Source organism: Cyprinus carpio, chromosome B11, assembly GCF_018340385.1.
Source record: "Cyprinus carpio isolate SPL01 chromosome B11, ASM1834038v1, whole genome shotgun sequence".
Classification (NCBI taxonomy): domain Eukaryota; kingdom Metazoa; phylum Chordata; class Actinopteri; order Cypriniformes; family Cyprinidae; genus Cyprinus; species Cyprinus carpio.
This window is the reverse complement of record NC_056607.1, coordinates 23,168,470-23,191,315: the sequence shown is the minus strand read 5'-3', so window position 1 is coordinate 23,191,315 and position 22,846 is coordinate 23,168,470. Positions and strand designations below refer to the sequence as shown.

The 22,846-nt window shown below is 31.3% G+C and overlaps 1 protein-coding gene and 1 long non-coding RNA gene across 6 annotated transcripts in view; one reads left to right on the top strand and one right to left on the bottom strand.

Moving 5' to 3' along the window:
• Positions 1-255: 255 nt before the first annotated feature.
• Positions 256-22,846, bottom strand: part of slc29a1b (solute carrier family 29 member 1b) — a 23,642-nt gene continuing 1,051 nt past the window's right edge. The window contains exons 1-13 of one of the 5 annotated variants that reach the window (XM_042734636.1): positions 15,970-16,072; positions 14,982-15,054; positions 14,625-14,706; positions 14,270-14,439; positions 13,332-13,471; positions 13,113-13,247; positions 12,260-12,357; positions 12,097-12,178; positions 11,952-12,019; positions 10,607-10,715; positions 3,548-3,633; positions 2,814-3,013; positions 256-596 (exon numbers count right to left, since the gene is read on the bottom strand). In XM_042734636.1, the coding sequence (XP_042590570.1) occupies positions 485-596; positions 2,814-3,013; positions 3,548-3,633; positions 10,607-10,715; positions 11,952-12,019; positions 12,097-12,178; positions 12,260-12,357; positions 13,113-13,247; positions 13,332-13,471; positions 14,270-14,439; positions 14,625-14,706; positions 14,982-15,007 (1,308 nt within the window). In that variant the 5' untranslated portion in view covers positions 15,008-15,054; positions 15,970-16,072 and the 3' untranslated portion in view covers positions 256-484. Of the gene's footprint in view, positions 597-2,813; positions 3,014-3,547; positions 3,634-10,606; positions 10,716-11,951; positions 12,020-12,096; positions 12,179-12,259; positions 12,358-13,112; positions 13,248-13,331; positions 13,472-14,269; positions 14,440-14,624; positions 14,707-14,981; positions 15,055-15,291; positions 15,325-15,835; positions 15,884-15,969; positions 16,073-22,846 lie in introns of those variants that run through there. The other 4 variants (XM_042734639.1, XM_042734641.1, XM_042734640.1 and 1 more) reach the window with 4 other exon arrangements.
• Positions 18,642-22,846, top strand: part of LOC122138951 — a 24,125-nt gene continuing 19,920 nt past the window's right edge. Inside the window, exon 1 of the long non-coding RNA XR_006155930.1 lies at positions 18,642-18,659. This is a non-coding gene — a long non-coding RNA (uncharacterized LOC122138951). The remainder of the gene's footprint in view (positions 18,660-22,846) is intronic.

Below are 22,846 nucleotides of genomic sequence, written 5' to 3'. Positions count from 1 at the left end.
TTTACTAATCAAAAATTAAGTTTTGATATTTATGGAAAAAAATTAAAAAAACACCTTCAAAGTTGTCCAAATGAAGTTCTTAGCAATGCATATTACTTATCAAAAATTAAGTTTTGATATTTATGGTAGGAAATTTATAAATATCTTCATGGAACATGATCTTAATATCCTAATGATTTTTGGCATAAAAGAAAAATCGATAATTTTGCCCCATACAATTTTTTTTGTTTGTTTTTTTTTTTTTTTTTTTTTTTGTTGGCTAATGCTACAAATATACCCAGAGCCTTAAGACTGGTTTTGTACTCCAGGGTCACATATAATATTTGAGGCTTAAAGCATCCAGCATCAGTGAATCTGTGTACTATGGGCTCAAGATCAGGTCTTGTTTTGAGTTTGTCCTGTATGGAGGGCCGCTCTGGACCTTCATATGACTGTATTCAGTCTCATCTCTGTCCAGAATGCTGGGTGTGTGTCCACGGAGGTTTCAGACGAGCGCTCGAAACATAAACGACAGACACGCGCCGAGAGCCAGACCGAGAGACAGGAAGAAGGCCATGATGGCTCCAGCCGTCTCCGCCTCGCTCGCGTCCACCTTCCTGAAGACAAAAACAAGAGACAAGCGCTCAGAGGTGATTGAGTCTGTTATAAAGGAGAATGTGTTCAACACAGTGCTTATCAACCAAATGTGACCCTGGAGCACAAAAGCAGTCTTAAGTTGCTGGGGTATATTTGTAGCAAGAGCCAAAAATACATTTTATGGGTCAAAATTATCAATTTCTCTTTTATGCCAAAAATCATTAAGATATTAAGTTAAGCTCATGTTCCATGAAGATATTTAGTAAATTTCCTACTGTAAATATAACAAAAATTAATTATTGTTTAGTAATATGCATTGCTAAGAACTTAATTTGAACAACTTTAAAGGTGATTTTCTCAAAACCCCATATTCCACTTTTTTTTTTTGCACCCTCAGATTCCAGATTTTCTAATAGTAGTATCTCGGCCAAATATTGTCCTCCTAACAAACCATACATCAATGGAAAGATTATTTATTCAGCTTTCAGATGATGTATACAGTAAATCTCAATTTCGAAAAAATTGACCTTTAAGACTAGTTTTGTGGTCCATGGTTACAAATGATTTCAAATAAGCTAAAACAACAACGTAATATCAAGACATTTCTTATTTTAATTCACCCCTCAACAATTTTACTTTAAACCTGGATTCACATTTAGGTCTTATTTTAAAACATTGATATCAAAAAAAAAAAAATAATAAAAAAAAAACCATAATCCATAAACATAACCCAAACACAAAAATAAAAAAAATCCTAATCCTGAATTCTTACCCAAACAAAAAAAAAAATATATATATATATATATATATATATATATATATATATATATATATATATATATATATATATATATATATATATATATATATATATATTAAGAAAGTTCTTAAGGCAACTAATATACAATACTTCTCCAGTTGATTAATCACTGTACATGAAGACAGTTGTTTATTTTGCAAGTTGCAAATATTGCATTATCTAATTAAATGAGCACTTTTGCATATATTTCCAGAAAATGAATCTGACCTTTTTGAATTAAGCCAGGTTCAAAATTCTTGTTTAATTTGGTTAAACATTGTAGAGTTTTTACTGAGGGGATCACTCCATAAATCAGAAAATACTGTTATCAGCCAGAACAAATACATGTTTGTCATGTTTCAGTAATAAAATTTTAAATATATATCAGACAAATGATGTACAGTATAAACAAACTCCTCAGTAAAAACCTTCAGAATACAGATAGGAACACAACCTATGAAGTTTTGGTGTATGTAAGTACTGCAGAGTTGAAGGAGAAAACTTTTAAAGATATGTTTTGTAATTGAAATCTACAGCTGCAAATAGAAGAAGTGCATTAATAAAATCAGGTGAATGATACATGAACAAACCCTTCAGTAAAACCCCTCAGAATATAGAGAGAGGAATAAAACTACATTCTGGTGTACAGTATGTAAGTGCTGCTGAAGTGGAGGGAAAACTTTACAGCCTTTAAAGACTTGTGCTATAATTTAAATGTACAGACACAAATATATTAAGTACAATATCATAAATAGTTAAATGTGCACTTTGGATGTGTCTTTATAGTCTAAAAGAAAATATTAAAGCAAAAGACCCCACAATTTTACGCCTTAAAACTTAATAAATCACAAATGACTAGAAATCTCATGCAAATTAACTGGTTACAAAGAGTGGAATCCTTAAGAACATTCAGCTCAATTCTAAAATTGTAATTCTAAAATTCAATCGAATTAATTCTAATTCTAAAATTTCATTCTAAAAGTTTTATTTGCTTATATTAATTTAGGGACACTCCGATTTTTATTTCTGCAAATTAATAAATTAACCACATCACGTTATTTTAGTATCATTGATGTGCTATTATAGTTTTTGTAAAATTTTGATTTAGATTTTCTTTTTACAATTTCTTTTTTTTTTTGTAATTTTAAATATGTTTATATTAATTTTTATTTCACTTTTAGTTGTTTTAGTACTTGAGCTTAAGGTAAACAAAAATTAAGAAGTGTTTCCTTGGCAACTAGCTGAAAAAAAGAAATTGTAGTGTTTTTTAGATATATATATATTATTTTAAGTTAATACTTTATTTCAAGTAAGGAAACATATATATATATATATATGTTTTTTTTTGTTTTTTTTTCAAGGTTTTACATTTAGTTAATGATAATAACCCTGATGTGTCCAATTAATATAGATAAGATTCTGTCAGTATTTTACTCACTTGGGTCCAAAGCACATGCACAGACTGGCCAGATATCCATTAGAAAAGGCAAAGAGGATCATGAAGGCGATGAACCAGCCGTCGTGTGAGAAGTAGACGGGCAGATTGTGGCGAGGCTGGACGTTACACAGCATGAAGAGAGGGACGAAAATCACTCGGGCCACTAACAGACCCGGCAGCAGCTTACTGTCTTTACCAGGCTGAGAGACGGAGACAGAGAGGGAATAAATAGCATAAACTATTCTTCTGAATGTATTTATGTTTTGCATTAAAAAAAGCTGCACTGAATTTCATTGCTCAAAGTAACTAATATCCTTCCAGTCATCTGTATTTATTACTGTATGTAAATCCTCCCACCTGCTGATTCTAAGACTCATATATTTTGTGAATATATGCATGTTTGTGTGATTTATTGTTCTGAAAGATCCATGTATAAACACAGAACAGACACACAAAAATAATATTTGTACAATCCTTCCTAGAGGAAGATCCATCTGCAGCAATATGAATATGTACAGCGACCTTAACAAGTGTTTGAACACTTAGAAAATATGAGACCAAGTGTCCTTTATACTAAAAATACTGTAAGATGCATAAACACTTTGTGATGAAAAACGGCAGTCATTTATACTAAAAAAAATGTGCTTGAACACTTTGCAATCAAAATGTTTCATAAAAAGAAGTTTTTACAGTTTGAAAACAATAGAAGTGGTGTTGAAAATGAAGTTTCTTACCCACATACAGACTGCTGTCAGACTGCGACCCAACCAATCAAACACGTTAAACAACAGGAAACAAGACACTGGGATGAAATACAGCTCTACAGAGAGAATTTAGTCATTATACAGGAGCTTTATTACAAGCAGCAAACAAAATGTCTTTATATTCAGACATTGAAATGTTTTAATATTATAATGAGCTTCACAGTTTGTAAATGCATAAACAGCAGCAGATGAATTATGGTCTAAATATCTTTTGGATTTTATTGTTTTCATGCTTGCGCAAATAATTCACCACACAAAACACACTGTGGTTATTTGCATTCAGCATCAGATTTTCCCCTGTAATTAGGACAATGAATTCCAAAGTCAAAATACACAAAAATTACATACATTTGCAGAATTGATTTAAAGGTTTTTACTGATTTTTCTCTCATAGACATAGGCTACTTCGGAGCAGTTCTCATTTTAATACTTATAAGATTAATATACGGCTTTTGCGTTAGTAATTTTGACAATGACACATTTGTATTTGGCAGTTGTGCAGTTTCACTTTAAACTTCCCTGCATCTGTCATCTGGTTTTTCAGACAGACCACATGAGCGTCAGGTTTCACTGCAAACATTTGGTTTCAACCTCAGACAGCATGTGCAGACTGTCTGATTACACACACTATTGCAAGTACCCTAGTATATAGTATTTAATCTGATCCCCTGAATCATTACCCAAATGAGTTCGAAGGCACATTCGTATCAGTCAATCTGGAGACAAAATCATGTTTACAAAGTAGGTTACCAGACAGCTACACAAAGCACTTTTAAGGATTAAATAAAGACTGAATTTGGCAGGTTCATGGCTTCCCTTTTTCAAAATATACTCTGAATGTAAGCATTAGAAGCTTAAAAGTGAGTAATGTGTGAAATCTGTATTAATTACATTTGGAAAAGACAAATTGTGGCCGCAAACTCTCACATAACAAATTAAGAACGTCATGTAAAGCTACTATATAAAGTGCATCATACTTCATTACAAATAAAGTGATAAGTAACAAGCCTTCTTCACATATATTTGAAATGAATAGTTTTTTGTTTTTTTTTTTTTAAAACAAACGTTTGTACTGTATATGAAATGGCCATTCTGTGTTTGATCTGATGAAGTTCTTTTGATCTTATTTTAACCTTATATGATATAAAAACTGTGCAATTTGGAGGTCAGTAAATGAATGCAAAAAAAACACCTCAAGTTAAGAGAAAAACTTCACTTTTTTATCATTATGAGTTTTCTTCATTTAAGGGTGTTTGTAACCACAACAAACACACATATGGAGATCAAGTGCAGACATAAACGGTTTTTTTATTGATAACAAAGCATATAATATTTGGCACTTTGGTGTCTTGTAATGTAGTGTTGAAGAAAAAAAAGTTGTTCAGTATGGTACGAGGTAGAGTGGGTTTGTTCCTTGCGCTTAAAGCTTAAAAACTTGACGTTGATGTTTTTATATAAGTTAAATATAACATCAGAATGCACGTCACCTTCATATAAAGCGCTATGGTTGGTCCATCTGGTTATTTAAAAAAAAAGACTATAATACAATATTTACTTTATATAAACGTCTAAAAAAACTAAAGAGGTTTGAATATTATACAAATAACATGCTGTTCTGTGCTCTCGTGAAAAATACCTTTAAAGGAAGCTATTATAAAAATCTCACAATTAATCTGAAGAAATGGTTCACACATCCAAAAACTGTCATAGTGAGTAAATGATGATTTGAGTGAACTAATAATTCAAAATATGTTAAAACAAGTATATCCTTAAAACAATAATAATGGTTGTATGTCTCTTCTGCTCAACAAGTGTGCATTTATTTGATCAAAATACTGTTAAACAGTGAAATATTACAATTTAAAATGAATATATAGTAAAATGTAATTTACTTCTGTGATCAAAGCTGTATTTTCAGCATCATTACCCCAGTCTTCAGTGTCACATGATCTTCAGAAATCATTCTAATATGATGATTTGCTGCTCAAGAAACATTTCTGATTATTATTAATGTTGAAAAACATTATGTGAAAACCGTGATACATTTTATGTTTCAGGATTCTTTGATGAATAGAAAGTTTAAAAGAACAGCATTTATTTAAAATAGAAATCTTTTGTATCATTATAAATGAGTTCACTGTCACTTTTGATCAAGTTCATGCATCCTTGATGAATAAAAGTATTACGTTCTTTTAGAAAAAAAAACTAAATCTTACTGAGCCCAAACTTTTGAGCAATACAATATGTGTCCCTGGACCACAAAACCAGTTTTAAGTGTCAATTTTTCGAAACTGACATTTACAAATCATCTGAAAGCTGAATAAATAATCTCTCCATTGATGTATGGTTTGTTAGGAGGACAATATTTGTCTGAGATACAAACTATCAGAAAATCTGGAATCTGAGGGTGAAAAAAAGCTAAATATTGAGAAAATCACCTTTAAAGTTGTCCAAATGAAGTTCTTAGCAATGCATATTACTAATCAAAAATTAAGTTTTGACATACTTAAGGTAAGGAATTTACAAAATATCTTCATGGAACATGATCTTTATTTAATATCCTAATGATTTTTTGGCATAAAAGAAAAATCGATAATTTTGCCCCATACAATTTTTTTTTGTTTTTTTTTTTTTTTTTTTTTTTTTGGCTAATGCTACAAATATACCCCAGAGCCTTAAGACTGGTTTTGTACTCCAGGGTCACATATAATATTTGAGGCTTAAAGCATCCAGCATCAGTGAATCTGTGTACTATGGGCTCAAGATCAGGTCTTGTTTTGAGTTTGTCCTGTATGGAGGGCCGCTCTGGACCTTCATATGACTGTATTCAGTCTCATCTCTGTCCAGAATGCTGGGTGTGTGTCCACGGAGGTTTCAGACGAGCGCTCGAAACATAAACGACAGACACGCGCCGAGAGCCAGACCGAGAGACAGGAAGAAGGCCATGATGGCTCCAGCCGTCTCCGCCTCGCTCGCGTCCACCTTCCTGAAGACAAAAACAAGAGACAAAAGCGCTCAGAGGGGATTGAGTCTGTTATAAAGGAGAATGTGTTTCAACACAGTGCTTATCAACCAAATGTGACCCTGGAGCACAAAAGCAGTCTTAAGTTGCTGGGGTATATTTGTAGCAAGAGCCAAAAATACATTTTATGGGTCAAAATTATCAATTTCTCTTTTATGCCAAAAATCATTAAGATATTAAGTTAAGCTCATGTTCCATGAAGATATTTAGTAAATTTCCTACTGTAAATATAACAAAAATTAATTATTGTTTAGTAATATGCATTGCTAAGAACTTAATTTGAACAACTTTAAAGGTGATTTTCTCAATATTTTTTTTTTTTCTTTTTTTTTTTGCACCCTCAGATTCCAGATTTTCTAATAGTAGTATCTCGGCCAAATATTGTCCTCCAAACAAACCATACATCAATGGAAAGATTATTTATTCAGCTTTCAGATGATGTATACAGTAAATCTCAATTTCGAAAAATTTGACCTTTAAGACTAGTTTTGTGGTCCATGGTTACAAATGATTTCAAATAAGCTAAAACAACAACGTAATATCAAGACATTTCTTATTTTAATTCACCCCTCAACAATTTTACTTTAAACCTGGATTCACATTTAGGTCTTATTTTAAAACTGTGATTTCTAGTCATGGAAATTAATCAAATCTTTTCCATAATGTATATACAAAAAATCCTAATCCTGAATTCTTACCCAAACAACCTTGAACTAGAAAAGTCAAAAAAAAAATATATATATATATATATTATACTATATATATATATATATATATATATATATATATATATATATATATATATATATATATATATATATATATTAAGAAAGTTCTTAAGGCAACTAATATACAATACTTCTCCAGTTGATTAATCACTGTACATGAAGACAGTTGTTTATTTTGCAAGTTGCAAATATTGCATTATCTAATTAAATGAGCACTTTTGCATATATTTCCAGAAAATGAATCTGACCTTTTTGAATTAAGCCATGTTCAAAATTCTTGTTTAATTTGGTTAACATTGTAGAGTTTTTACTGAGGGGATCACTCCATAAATCAGAAAATACTGTTATCAGCCAGAACAAATACATGTTTGTCATGTTTCAGTAATAAAATTTTAAATATATATCAGACAAATGATGTACAGTATAAACAAACTCCTCAGTAAAAACCTTCAGAATACAGATAGGAACACAACTATGAAGTTTTGGTGTATGTAAGTACTGCAGAGTTGAAGGAGAAAACTTTTAAAGATATGTTTTGTAATTGAAATCTACAGCTGCAAATAGAAGAAGTGCATTAATAAAATCAGGTGAATGATACATGAACAAACCCTTCAGTAAAACCCCTCAGAATATAGAGAGAGGAAATAAAACTACATTCTGGTGTACAGTATGTAAGTGCTGCTGAAGTGGAGGGAAAAACTTTACAGCCTTTAAAGACTTGTGCTATAATTTAAATGTACAGACACAAATATATTAAGTACAATATCATAAATAGTTAAATGTGCACTTTGGATGTGTCTTTATAGTCTAAAAGAAAATATTAAAGCAAAAGACCCCACAATTTTACGCCTTAAAACTTAATAAATCACAAATGACTAGAAATCTCATGCAAATTAACTGGTTACAAGGAGTGGAATCCTTAAGAACATTCAGCTCAATTCTAAAATTGTAATTCTAAAATTCAATCGAATTAATTCTAATTCTAAAATTTCATTCTAAAAGTTTTATTTGTGCTTATATTAATTTAGGGACACTCCGATTTTTATTTCTGCAAATTAATAAATTAACCACATCACGTTATTTTAGTATCATTGATGTGCTATTATAGTTTTTGTAAAATTTTGATTTAGATTTTCTTTTTACAATTTCTTTTTTTTTTTGTAATTTTAAATATGTTTATATTAATTTTTATTTCACTTTTAGTTGTTTTAGTACTTGAGCTTAAGGTAAACAAAAATTAAGAAGTGTTTCCTTGGCAACTAGCTGAAAAAAAGAAATTGTAGTGTTTTTTAGATATATATATATTATTTTAAGTTAATACTTTATTTCAAGTAAGGAACATATATATATATATATATGTTTTTTTTTGTTTTTTTTTTCAAGGTTTTACATTTAGTTAATGATAATAACCCTGATGTGTCCAATTAATATAGATAAGATTCTGTCAGTATTTTACTCACTTGGGTCCAAAGCACATGCACAGACTGGCCAGATATCCATTAGAAAAGGCAAAGAGGATCATGAAGGCGATGAACCAGCCGTCGTGTGAGAAGTAGACGGGCAGATTGTGGCGAGGCTGGACGTTACACAGCATGAAGAGAGGGACGAAAATCACTCGGGCCACTAACAGACCCGGCAGCAGCTTACTGTCTTTACCAGGCTGAGAGACGGAGACAGAGAGGGAATAAATAGCATAAACTATTCTTCTGAATGTATTTATGTTTTGCATTAAAAAGCTGCACTGAATTTCATTGCTCAAAGTAACTAATATCCTTCCAGTCATCTGTATTTATTACTGTATGTAAATCCTCCCACCTGCTGATTCTAAGACTCATATATTTTGTGAATATATGCATGTTTGTGTGATTTATTGTTCTGAAAGATCCATGTATAAACACAGAACAGACACACAAAATAATATTTGTACAATCCTTCCTAGAGGAAGATCCATCTGCAGCAATATGAATATGTACAGCGACCTTAACAAGTGTTTGAACACTTAGAAAATATGAGACCAAGTGTCCTTTATACTAAAAATACTGTAAGATGCATAAACACTTTGTGATGAAAACGGCAGTCATTTATACTAAAAAAAATGTGCTTGAACACTTTGCAATCAAAATGTTTCATAAAAAGAAGTTTTTACAGTTTGAAAACAATAGAAGTGGTGTTGAAAATGAAGTTTCTTACCCACATACAGACTGCTGTCAGACTGCGACCCCAAACCAATCAAACACGTTAAACAACAGGAAACAAGACACTGGGATGAAATACAGCTCTACAGAGAGAATTTAGTCATTATACAGGAGCTTTATTACAAGCAGCAAACAAAATGTCTTTATATTCAGACATTGAAATGTTTTAATATTATAATGAGCTTCACAGTTTGTAAATGCATAAACAGCAGCAGATGAATTATGGTCTAAATATCTTTTGGATTTTATTGTTTTCATGCTTGCGCAAATAATTCACCACACAAAACACACTGTGGTTATTTGCATTCAGCATTGTTTTTCCCTTTTTTTGAGTTTCTCACAATTCTGACTTTTTCTCTCAAAAATGCAAAATATCAACACAATTCTACAAAAAAAGAGTCAGAATTGTGAAATATAAACTCAAAAAAAAAGTCTTGATTGCATGTTTTTAACTTGAATTTATAACTTGCAATTCTGAGTTTATCATTCCAAAATATAAGATATAAACTCAGAACTGCAAGAAAAAGTTCTATATATGAGGTCGAAAAAATTATTACAAAACAAATTTTTATCTCACAATTCTGGTTTTTTTTTTCTCACAATTCTGACTTTTTTGCTCAGAATTTGTCAAAATTGTGAGATATAAACATAAAATATAAAAAGTCAGAATTGTGAGGGGGGAAGTGGCAAAAATAAAAAGGTAATTCACAATTCAGTTTTTCTCTTCCTCTGAATTCCAAGATATAAACTCAGAATCTCAAAGACAGAATTGCGAGGTATTAACTTAAATTGTATTGAAAAACAAAAATAGTCAGAATTATGGGATAAAAAGTTGCAATTACAGTAAAAAAAGCAACATTTTTAATTGTGACTTTTATCTCACAATTCAAACTTTTTTAAAGAAATGCAGAGATACAGAATAAACTCAGAAAAATATTATATCGTATTATATTATAAAAGACAAGATTTGTGGTATAAAAAGTTACAATCACCTCTTTTTATTTTACTCCAAAAATAAGCTTCCATAATAATCAGACTCATTATGAGACTGTGAATGCTAAAGAGTCAGACTCTTTGAGCTCACCCCACTTTCCACCATCAGCAATAGTAGATTTAACGTCCACAGTGACGGCGGGAAACGTGCCGATGGTGATGGTGAAGGCAAAACACACAGAGAACGCCATAACCCAGATCTGACGAGAGAAATACAAGAAAACTCACACTTTCACCTGCGCAAAACTCACCGACACAATCCTGAGAATGGTTGTGGACGGTTGTTAGGGTGTTGCTATGCAGTTTTCAAGGTGTTCTGGGTGTTGTTGCTTTGCAGTTGCTAAGGCATTCTGGGTCTTGTTGCTATGCAGTTGCCAAGATGTTCAGGGTGTTATTACTATGCAATTTGCTAAGGTGTTCTTTGTGTTGTTGCTATGCAGTTGCTAAGGTGTTCTGGGTGTTGTTACTATGGAGTTGCTAAGGTGTCCTGGGAGTTGTTGTTATGCAGTTGCCAAGGTGTTCTGGGTGTTTTTGCTTTGCAGTTGCCATGGTGTTCGGGGTGTTGTTGCTATGCAGTTGCCAAGATGTTTGGTGTGTTGTTGCTATGCTGTTGCCAAGGTGTTTAAAAGTGTTGTTGCTGTGCAGTTGCCAAGGAGTTTTGGGTGTTGTTCCTGTGCAGTTGTTAAGGTGTTGTGGGTGTTGTTGCTATGCAGTTGCCTATGAGTTTGTAAGTGTTATTCCTATGCAGTTGCTAAGGTTTTTTAAAAGTGTTGTTGCTGTGCAGTTGCTAAGATGTTTGAAAGTGTTTTTGCTATGCAGTTGCTAAGGTGTTCTGAGTGTTGTTGCTATGGAGTTGCTAAGGTGTTCTGAGTGTTGTTGCTATGGAGTTGCTAAGGTGTTCTGAGTGTTGTTGCTATGGAGTTGCCAAGGTGTTCTGGGTGTTGTTGCTGTGTATTGCCAAGGTGTTTGGGGTGTTGTTGCTATGCAGTTGCCAAGGTGTTCCGGGTGTTGTTGCTTTGCAGTTGCCATGGTGTTCGGGGTGTTGTTGCTATGCAGTTGCCAAGATGTTTGGTGTGTTGTTGCTTTGCAGTTGCCAAGATGTTTGGTGTCTTGTTGTTGTTGTACAGTTGCTAAGTTGTTCTGAGAGTGTTGGTGCTTTGCAGTTGCCAAGGTGTTAGTTGCTACGCAGTTGCCATGGTGTTCGGGGTGTTGTTGCTATGCAGTTGATTTTGCTATGCAGTTGACAAGGTGTTCTGCGTGTTTTTGATATGTAGTTGCCAAGGTGTTTAAAAGTGTTGTCGCCCTGCAATTGCCAAGGTTTTGAGGGTGTTTTTTTGCTATGTAGTTGCCAAGGTGTTTGGCTGTTGTTGCTATGCAGTTGCTAAGGTGTTCTGATTGTTGTTGCTATGCAGCTGTTGATTTTAATGTGTGTTTACCTTCTTAAAGATGGCCAGTATGGACGGTGTTTGTTTGTTGTCATCTCCAGCACTCTTCTTCCGCTCATCTACAGACAGCTCAACTTTAAAACAGGGTTTTGATTGATATTCAGTCTGGTTTTGATTTGAATTTTCATGATGTCACCTTTCTTCAGCAGATCCATCTTGTTCTCCTCATCTTCAGCTGGTTTGCTCTGCTGACTTTCCTGATAGTACTGAAAAAACGCCTACAGAAAAAAAACAAACAAAAAAAACAGCAATCAGACTGTAAATGTTTAAAGCTTTAAATCAACGGCTTCAGATCTTACCAGTCTAGGAAGTACAGCATACGATGCAATTGCAAGGGAAATAACAACACATGCTGTGATGAAGTATCCAAAAGCACTGTCGTGCATAGCAGAACCACCTGAGTGAGAAAAAGAGCTTTATATGAACATGACTTTCCCTTTGATTTGGTTTTTGATAAATTTAATTACAACCAAAATTACAATAAGGTGGTGTATATATATATATATATATATATATATATATATATATATATATATATTAGTATTGTCTTATTGTAATTGTGGTTTTAGCAATATAATAACACCATATATATAAACTACATCTTCCACTTTCAATTTTTGTAACACTGTAGGTGTAAATACATAAATGTTAAAGTATAAAAATATTTATTTCAAAAATTAATTCCATTTGTATAAAAATATGATTTGCATAATACTAATAATGAAAATTATATATTAATTAATTGTAAGTTAAACAATATTTTTTCACTTTTTTAACACATATAGAGCAAATAGATGTTAAAATATAAATTTTATATTTAATTTATATTTTTACTCTGTAAATAAAGGAATTTATATTGCTGAAAACACATTTAGTGTTTATATATGCATATATATATATATATATATGTATATATATATATATATAATCCAGATTTCTTTTAGAGAAAACAATGGTCACTTAAATGATTACCCTGGAAAAAAGTGAAGCTCGCATTTTGGGGCTTATATTTATTCTTCCATTTAAAAAGTGTGATTTGAGTATTTTTGCATGGAAAGCACCATAGATTTCCATTATAGATGCATTAGTGTGACGATTCATTGAGCTGGAGTGATTTGTGGTGCTGTAATTGTGTTGTAGTTGCAGACTCACTGGCAATGGCACAGATCATGGCAAAAGCAGCGAAGGTTCCTGCGAGGCCCTGTCCGCTCATGATGGGTGTCGTGTAAGATGCTGGCAGGAGTCCGGCCATCCCAAACAGACTTCCCTGAAGAACCGCTCCGAACGCTAGGATCAGCACAAACACATCACATCAAATCACATTCACAACCCATTCTGCTTCTGCAAGCTGCATTTGTTGTAGTGTCTCACAGTTAATGCAGATGATTTTGATCATGGTGATGATGAAGAATGGCAGCGGATCCAAATCTACTTTCACCAGGATGGCGGTGAGCAGAAACACCAGTAGAATGGCCGTCAGACTCCCTGCGATCCGGATCTTTTGAGGGATTCTGCAGATTCAATCACAGTCTCATAATTATTGAATACGGGTTTGCCTCATAATTTACCCCAAAATCCAAAAGAAAAGTTGATGAATTTATATGTTCCTTAAAGAAAACCAAGCATTGTTTATTTTTTTTATTTTTAATTTATTTTTTGTTTATTTTATTTTGAGAATTTGGAGGTAAATTGTGTTTAATTGCCATTAAAATAATGTCAATGTGCAAAAATAAATGAGTGAATGAATAAATTAAAAACAGTAGTCATATAATAATAATAAATAAAATTATTATTTATAAATAAGTAAAAAAAATGCACAAATTTAAATAAATAGAAATATTAATTCCAATTAATAAATAAATTATATTTAATCAATAAAAGTACTTTTTATATCAATACAATAAAAATGTTTAATGAAATAAATACAAATATCAATTTAATTTAATATATTTATGTAAATATATTTACTGATTTATTTAAATTAATAGTTTTGTTTATTTATTATTATCTAGCTAAATCAAATAATGTATATATTTTAAATAAATATTTATTAAAATAAAAATATTTACATCAATAAAAAAAAACTTTTTAAAATAATTCAATAAAAATATCTATTTAAGTAAATAAAATTATTTAAATAAATAAATGTATACATGTATTCAAATAAATATAAAAAAAAACTGTTCTAAAACAGGCTTCACTTTTTATGCATACTAATCCCTTATTTTGTTTCTTTTGACTTCACGATGAAATGACCCTAGAAGGCCACAGTTATCTGAATCGCTGCTCTATGTGTTAATGTGTCTGACCTCTGGTGAAGCACTGAGTTGAGGCAGGTGAAGACCAGCAGAGGAACCATCGCACACAACGTCATCACATTATTAAACTTGGCCTGTAAGACGCTCCGGGACTCTTCTTCAGTCGCGTTGACGGAGAAATTCGCTTCACTTAAAGGATCTGCTAGACGACTGGTGAAATACTGTGAGATAAGCAGATGAAAAAAGAACTGAGAGGTACAAACCTTCTGTTTCTTTCGGATGTAGTTTTTGCTTTTGCAGTTTTGCAACCCTTTGTCAGCATTTCTAGTCTGCATTTCTATGGCTAAAACCAACCCAGATGTACGACTTCACACGAAATATGTGACACAAGTCGTAAAGTGCTTACCATAGTGGCTGTCATGAAGAAATTCCACGGCAGCAGCGTCCCCAACCCCAGCATGAAGAAAATCAACCACACGCCATTATATCTGTCACGAGAAGAGGAATGTCTGACTGCTGTTGAAGCAGGTTTATGGGTTTTTTGGTGCACCAGAACAAAGACAGTTTTTATAAAAGACTACAGAATACCCAGTAAACAGTGATATCAGCCTATGTTTTTAGAATATGATTTGGCTCAGATATGCCTCTTCACACCTAGTGTGACTCTAGATAAAGACTTTTCAGCAGCAGAAACCCTCTGTGCTCTTGTTATCTGAGTCTGAGCGGCTGATAGAAGAGCGAGATATTCAAGCCTTCAACTCACTTGTCTTTGGGCACCTGAGGGTCCATATCTGTGAGATTCACTGTAATGAGCCGCGATTTTAATGTTCAGGCACCTGGAAGCAACACGGACTTGTTCAGACACATGACGGAAAAAATAATAGTGAACAAAATAAATAACTGTAAATACATACACTCTTAAAAGTGATGGTGCTTCATGATGCCATAGAAGAACCTTTTTGTCTAAATGGTTCAGTAAAGAACCTTTAACATCTGAAGAACTGTTCTGTTTCACAAAGTTTTCTTTGTGGCGAAAGAAGGTTCTTCAGATTATAAAAAGGTAAGAAAGTTACCTGTTTTGACTGAATGGTTCTTTGTGGAACCAAAAATGGTTCTTCTTTGGAATCGCTGTTAAGAACCTTTTCAGCACCTTTATTTTTAAGAGTGTAATAGAAAAAACTGAAGAAACCAGAAAAGACTAGAAAGGATTTAGTGAAAAAAAAACACATACATCAACATCAAACCATATAAAAATCGAATGTACTGTAGATACAGGAATTTAAACTATACATGAAAATAAATAAATGATAACAAAGTTATTTCTGAGTTTTAATCTAAACTATACATATAAACTATAAGTTATTATTAAATATTATTAAGTTTATCATTATTAAGTTTAAACTAAACATGTAAACAAACAAATAAATAAATCATAATTTTCCATACATACATATATATATATATATATATATATATATATATATATATATATAATTAACTAGCAGTTAACTGAAACATTTAGAGATAAATAGAGAACCGCATTGTACTGTAAATACAAGAATCATAGTTATAATTACATAAAATAAAAAAATAAAAAAATAGAAAATTAATGCATACCATATATCATGCAATATTGTGAAGAAAATGTTCATAGCATTTCATAAGTTTAAATCCACAGTAACCATAAGAGACATAAGAGTTTCACAATCACAGCAGATAATTCAAATAAAAAAGTGAAGTGAAATACTTACTGACTCTCATAAACAACTCTTGTTGAACACTAATGTAGTTCTGCTTTAAACAGCTGCAGGAGACCCCTATAGAGCCCTATATGAGTGGCCCCGCCCTGAGCTTATATGACCACGCCCTCCTCATGCATATGCAATGAGGGACTGCAGGGTCTATTCACTGATAATACTGCTTATCTGAGTCTCTGCACCATCAACACCCAAACACACAGAAAACACAATTGACACGTCTGCAGAACAACACAAACCACTCAAATTCAGAGAGAAAATTCTCAGCAATGACAGACAGACAATGGTCAGAAGAAATAAAAAGTGAATAAAGTTATCTTTTTAGATTTTTTATTTATTTATATGTATACATACATACATACTTATATATATATATATATATATATATATATATATATATATATATATATATATATATATATATATATATATATATACATATATGTATATATATATATATATATACATATATACATATATATATGTATATGTATATATATACATATATATATATATATATATATATATATATAATATATATATATATATATATATATATATATATATATATATATATACATACATATATATATATATATATATATATATATATACACACACACACACACACACACACTATTAATCCTTAATTAATTTATTATTAAATTAAGAAACATTTTATTTAATATTTATATTAATATTATATATATAATTATTTGTTATATGATATAAATATATTAATATAAATATTTACAATTTTGTCATTAATATAATAGATTTATTATACAATTCACAATTTATTAACAAACAAAGAAGCATTTTTCTCTTATTTTTATATTTATGCTATGATGTTATGTTATATTATTTTAATAAAAAATGTACAAAATAGAAACAAATAAAAACTTTAAAAATGTATAATTTATTTATGATCAAATAATTTTTTTTTTACATTTATTTTATATTTAATATTTATATTAATATCGTATATTTGTTATAATAATATAATGGGATTATTAAAGTTTTTCAGTTTTGTATTTTGTATTGTGAAACGAAGAATAAGCACGGAGACTTTGGTTATGAGTATTGTTTTACTGCACTGTTAAATGAAACCTGTGCATCTTAAAAATGCTGAAGCCCACAATACTGATCACAAGACACTGCAGAAATGGGAAGTGGGCCTTTTCTCTAGAGGTCACGAGCAATGCTGGTCTCTGTATGAAACATGTTCGTTTCTCAGCCACGTGTGCTTCCACTAACACACACACACACACACACACACACACACATCAACTCGCTCCACTGCTGAACTTCTTCTGTACCAGCAAACACTATCATCCTCCCAGAGATAGAGGCTTTCCAGCACACACTCCTCTCCTCAGCCGACTGTCTGACCTGAGATACGGCCTGCTCCGCTGATGTTGGCAGGTGAAAGGACAGCTCTTTTTGGCCAGCGGCACATATCGTATAAGTTATGGGTAAGTTATGTATGATGGAAACCATCCAGTGATTTCCCCACAGAAATTTCTGCAGATAAGCGCTGACAAACAGAAATACAGCTTGGCAAATTCATCCATGGAAAACAAATAAATCACAGCAAGCAGCACAGAGTCAGACACACCCCGCAGGAAAAATGCAATCAGAGATATATAATGTATACATAGTGCTGTCAAACAATTAATCGCATCCAAAAATAACGTTTTTTGTTTATACTTATTGTATATAAAAAGACACAGTACAGTATATATTTTGAAAATATTAACATGTATTTACATGTATAATTAATATAATTTATATTATATATAAATATATTTATTATATAAACATAACACATTTTTCTTAAATATATACATGCATGTGTGTGTATTTATATATACATAATGAATATACAAAGTACACACAAACATATTATGTACACAAAAACTGATTAGTCTTTGCCTGACACTAATATATATATATATATATATATATATATATATATATATAAAGTTATAATTGGGTCACTTATTAATATTAAAACTTTTAATTATTATTATTATTTCAAGATTTATTTCCATACCATAATTTTTTATTGAATATGGCAAATTAATAGTAATGCATTGTCATTGAAAAAAATTATATGTTAAATATAATAGCATGATATTATTATTTTAAAAAATCTGATATCTATATTTGTGAATTTTTTTTTTATATGAATAACAGTTTTTTTTTATTATTATTCTGATGTTTTAATTGTTGTTGTTGTTGTTGTTATTGTTGTTGTTTCAATATTTATTTAATCATAACTGTTACGGCATTGAATGTAACAATATAATAGTAATGTGTTCTTCTCAAATCCTGGATGGAGAGGTGTATGATGCTATAAAGATCCCATAATATTATTTAAAAAAGAAAGGAAAAAATAAGAATCGGATATTTATTTTTGATTAATAATGACTGACAATAATAATTAAATATATTTATAATAACAGTTGGCTGAGTGACAGCTAAAATACCATTCAAGACGCAGTTGTCATAGACTACAAATCCCATGAGTCAATCTGTCATCAACAGGAATGACGTCATGAATACCGCTGATTTTTTTTTTTTGTCAATCAAATTAATGAATGAAAAATCATTGGTGGCCTGAGGAATCTGTTGATTTTGAGTGATGCTTGAGATGGATTCTACGACATTTATAATCAGAGGTAAGACATTTTCGTAATTATTTCTACATTGTCTCTTGTTCACTACTGAGGGAGCTACTCTAGCAGTTTGAGTTACTGTTGTAATGTTATATTGCACAGACATTGCCGCAACGTAAATGTGTTTGCTGAGATGTTGGGTCCAGATGGGATTGTTTTATCCTCAGGAGATCTTTGATTGAAGTTAACTTTGGTAAAATCATTAAACAACAGTAGAACTCTGCCTACTGTATAACGCAGTTCAGACGGAAATAATCAATGATTGACAGGTGAACAGGTGAAGGTGTGATGAAATGGTGTGTGTGTGTGTGTGTGTGAATGTATGTTGTAGTGATGCTGCCCTCTAGTGCTGTACAGAAAGTATCTATCAATCATGTCATTAAAAAAATAATAATAAGGTAGCCTATTTTTAGTTTTTTTTTTTTTTTTTTTTTTTTTAAATAATAAAAATATCTAAAATAGCCACCACACAGATACTGTATGACTACTTTAGATCGCTTAGCAGTGCTGTGTATGTGGAGAGTATTCCAGTATTTTTGGTTCCCATAATTGGCGATATTGTTTATATTGTCATTTATAATGATTTATCATTTTAAAATGATGAATAGGCGTTACATTACTCTCAGTGAAATTAATAATATTGTAGTTGGTCCCATTCATAATCTGTAAATATGGCATGTTTTCGGCATTTTGAAAATTAAAAGCCTGCCATGTAGTTTGATGATAGAATGGATTATTTATTCATTTTCAGGGGTCAGCAGTAATGTTTTTGTACCCTGTCAAACAACTAGTTTTGCCAATATTATTTATTTATAAAAAAAAAGAAAAAAATCAAACTATGTGAATTCTGTTTCTTTATATATTTTTTATTCTATATAAATTAGTTGAGTGATGTCATACACACATCACTCAAACCATTAATGTACACTGATTAACTATATAAATGATGATGATGATGATGATGGTTTATGCTCAGTAAAGTGATTTGAGACTCTGTGGTGCTGTTGAGTCCGGTTTCATTTATTTACTATTTATTATCAATTTCACAGATCAGTCTGTATATATATATATATATATATATATATATATATATATGTGTGTGTGTGTGTGTGTGTGTGTGTGTGTGTGTGTGTGTGTGTGTGACCCTGGACCACAAAACCAGTCGTAAGGGTCAATTTCCAAATTGAGATTTATAGATCATCTGAAAGCTGAATAAATAATCTCTCCATTGATGTATGGTTTGTTAGGAGGGCAGTATTTGTCTGAGATACAACTATTTGAAAATCTGGAATCTGAGGATGCAAAAAAAAATCTAAATATTGAGAAAATCACATTTTAAGTTGTTCAAATGAAGTTTTTATCAATGCATATTACTAATCAAAAATTAAGTTATATTTGCGATAGGAAATTTACAAAATATCTTCATGGAACATGATCTTTACTTAATATCCCAATGATTTTTGGCAAAAAAAATAAAATAAAAAAAAAGATAATTTTGACCCATACTATGTATTTTTGGCTATTGCTACAAATATACCCAGAGACTTAAGACTGCTTTTGTGCTCCAGGGTCACATATATAGTATATATATATATATATATATATATATAGGGATGGAGAGAGAGAGAGAGAGAGAGAGAGAGAGAGAGAGAGAGAGAGAGAGAGAGGTTTGAGCAAATCACAGTCCCTGTGAATAACAGTAATCTTTGTCTTAGCAAACGTAAGTAATAAACTTTTAAAGACATGAAGATATGCATGTAAACGACTGTCCTGAGAGCGCTTTACTATTTATAACCTCTGAATACATGATCATTAAAATCCTCCACCCAACAACGGCTTCTGAGATCCTCGTTTGACTCGTCATGTATCCAGATCAGATACTCCCCACAGCAAGATGTGACATGTTTCCCGGCGCAGCTGCTCAGGAACACAGTGATTCTGGCTCATAGGAAAGCCTTATCTCAACTCTTTCTCCTGAACAATCTGTTGACTGACACACATCATTTGCACTCATTCTGTGGAAAGACAATGAAAGCGTGAACTAATACACCTATCAAAACAAGCTGGGTCTGTTAATAGCAGCTTTGTTGGGGTTAGGAAGTTGCTGAGAAGTTCTTGAGACTTATCTTGACCTGCACTGTGGAATCAGAGGAAGACTGTATAAACAGCATGAAACACTGGAAACGGAGAGCTGCTGTTGATGACTGGTTTCCTCTTTGACTTGCTCAGATTAACTACAAACTACACAGATGTTGAGTGATATGGTTTTCCAGTGGCTGCTGGTGTTATATACGTAATATTATGTTTTGGTGGCAAATGAGATACGAGAGCACTTACTTCACACTATAATATCTTGATTAGTCAGGTCTGGATGATCTGTCATCAGCACACAATATTTGTAAATTATTAATCAAAAAGATTCAAAAAATATCAGTGGCCTTCCTTTTATAGAATAAAAATGTTTTTTCACTCATAAAAGATGACCAGTAAATAAATTAAATCAAAGTTTTTGTTTCACCACAAAAGCAACAGAAAGTATATTTGCATAAAGAGAATTAAAATTGTGGCATTAATTTTATGACAATAAAGCACATTTCCAACCCAAATTTTGTCCATTACTCACACACACATTTACATTTATAATTTGATTTATAATTAATCAAATAAAGCAAAGTTTTCCTAGCAACGACAATCACGCAGTAGTCTAATGAGAAAACAAGGCAAAACACTTACAAACTGCTGTCCTTATCTGTCGCTCGACTGTTTCTACACACACACACACACACACAAATTCAAATGTGCATGTTTAATTATATTTTAAAAATAAATACATTTTTATTATTGTTATTTTCATGACAATATAAGACACATTTCACATCACACATTTCCCCTTTTATTCGTTAAATAATAGTTTTCTTTTTTTCATTGTTTTATTTTTATATAAATATATTTGATATAAGTTATGGTAAATGGTCTTTATATTGAATAATTCTTTCCATATTTTATTTGTACATTGATTTTCACAATACACGTTGTTTCAAAGCAGCTTTAGAAAAAAAAAACAATGTTACTGTATATATATATATAAAAATTGTCTTTTGATTTCAGTCTGAGTCAGTTTTATTTATTATATATTGTTTAATGTGTTATTTCATGACAGTAAAGCACATTTCCCACCCATTTTTTATATTATTTTTTAGAATTTATTTTATTTCATTTAATTAAATGTTTTATATATGCAAAAATATCACGAAAATAATGTCACAATGAAAAAAAAAATCTCAATTGTTATTTATGCAATTATTATTTTTTTTATGTATTTATTTATTTTTTTTATTTGTGTAACGCTTGTCTCAAGGCATTCTTTCAAAGCAGCTTTAGGGAAAAAAATCATTCTCTTGATTTATATTCTTGGACTAATGTGTCATGTTGCAGGATTTTACACGACTGAATATTTATACACTGACACAACAGTACAAAAGTATGTTCTTCTACTCAACCCTCCATTTACAAAAGACAGTCGATCAGAAACCTTTACTGAGCTGTTGAGAAACTTCATTCCTTTACTCCAGCAGTCTGCTCTCTCTAAAAGTGCAGATCACTATTACGCAATGTTTTGAAGGTATATGCCTCTTTCTGTCACGATAATGTCAAAGTTTTGCCTGCTATCTCAAAGAAACCAAATATTAACTGTCTGAGTGATAACACACACCAGCCACGATCTGTTTGGTGACAGTGAACAGCCACAGAAAGAGTTTGAACTTGCTGAAATACCTTAAAAGTGTTATTTACTAAGACATGAGATGTTTGAATCAGTGTTGAACAGCTTTACTAAATGACTGATAGATCAACACAGAATGTCATAATGATGAAAAGGAACAGTTTCACTTGAAAAGCAAAGATAATAAATCAAAACCATTCTGTCTGTGATGCTATGCTGTTTGTCAGACGGATAGTTTGGAGATTCATTAACTGCCCATAAGGGGTGTGATTATCACTCATATTGATTAATCAGTTATGCCAAATTAACAATATTAATTGCTGTTACAATCACACTTTCATTCTGTCAGTGCTGTTGTGGAATTTTATAATTTCTGTACTCTGATGAAATGATCCACAATATTAATTATAAACCCTTAATAGTATTATTTTTGCTTAATATTTTTTGACTCAATGACAGAAGTGTAGTA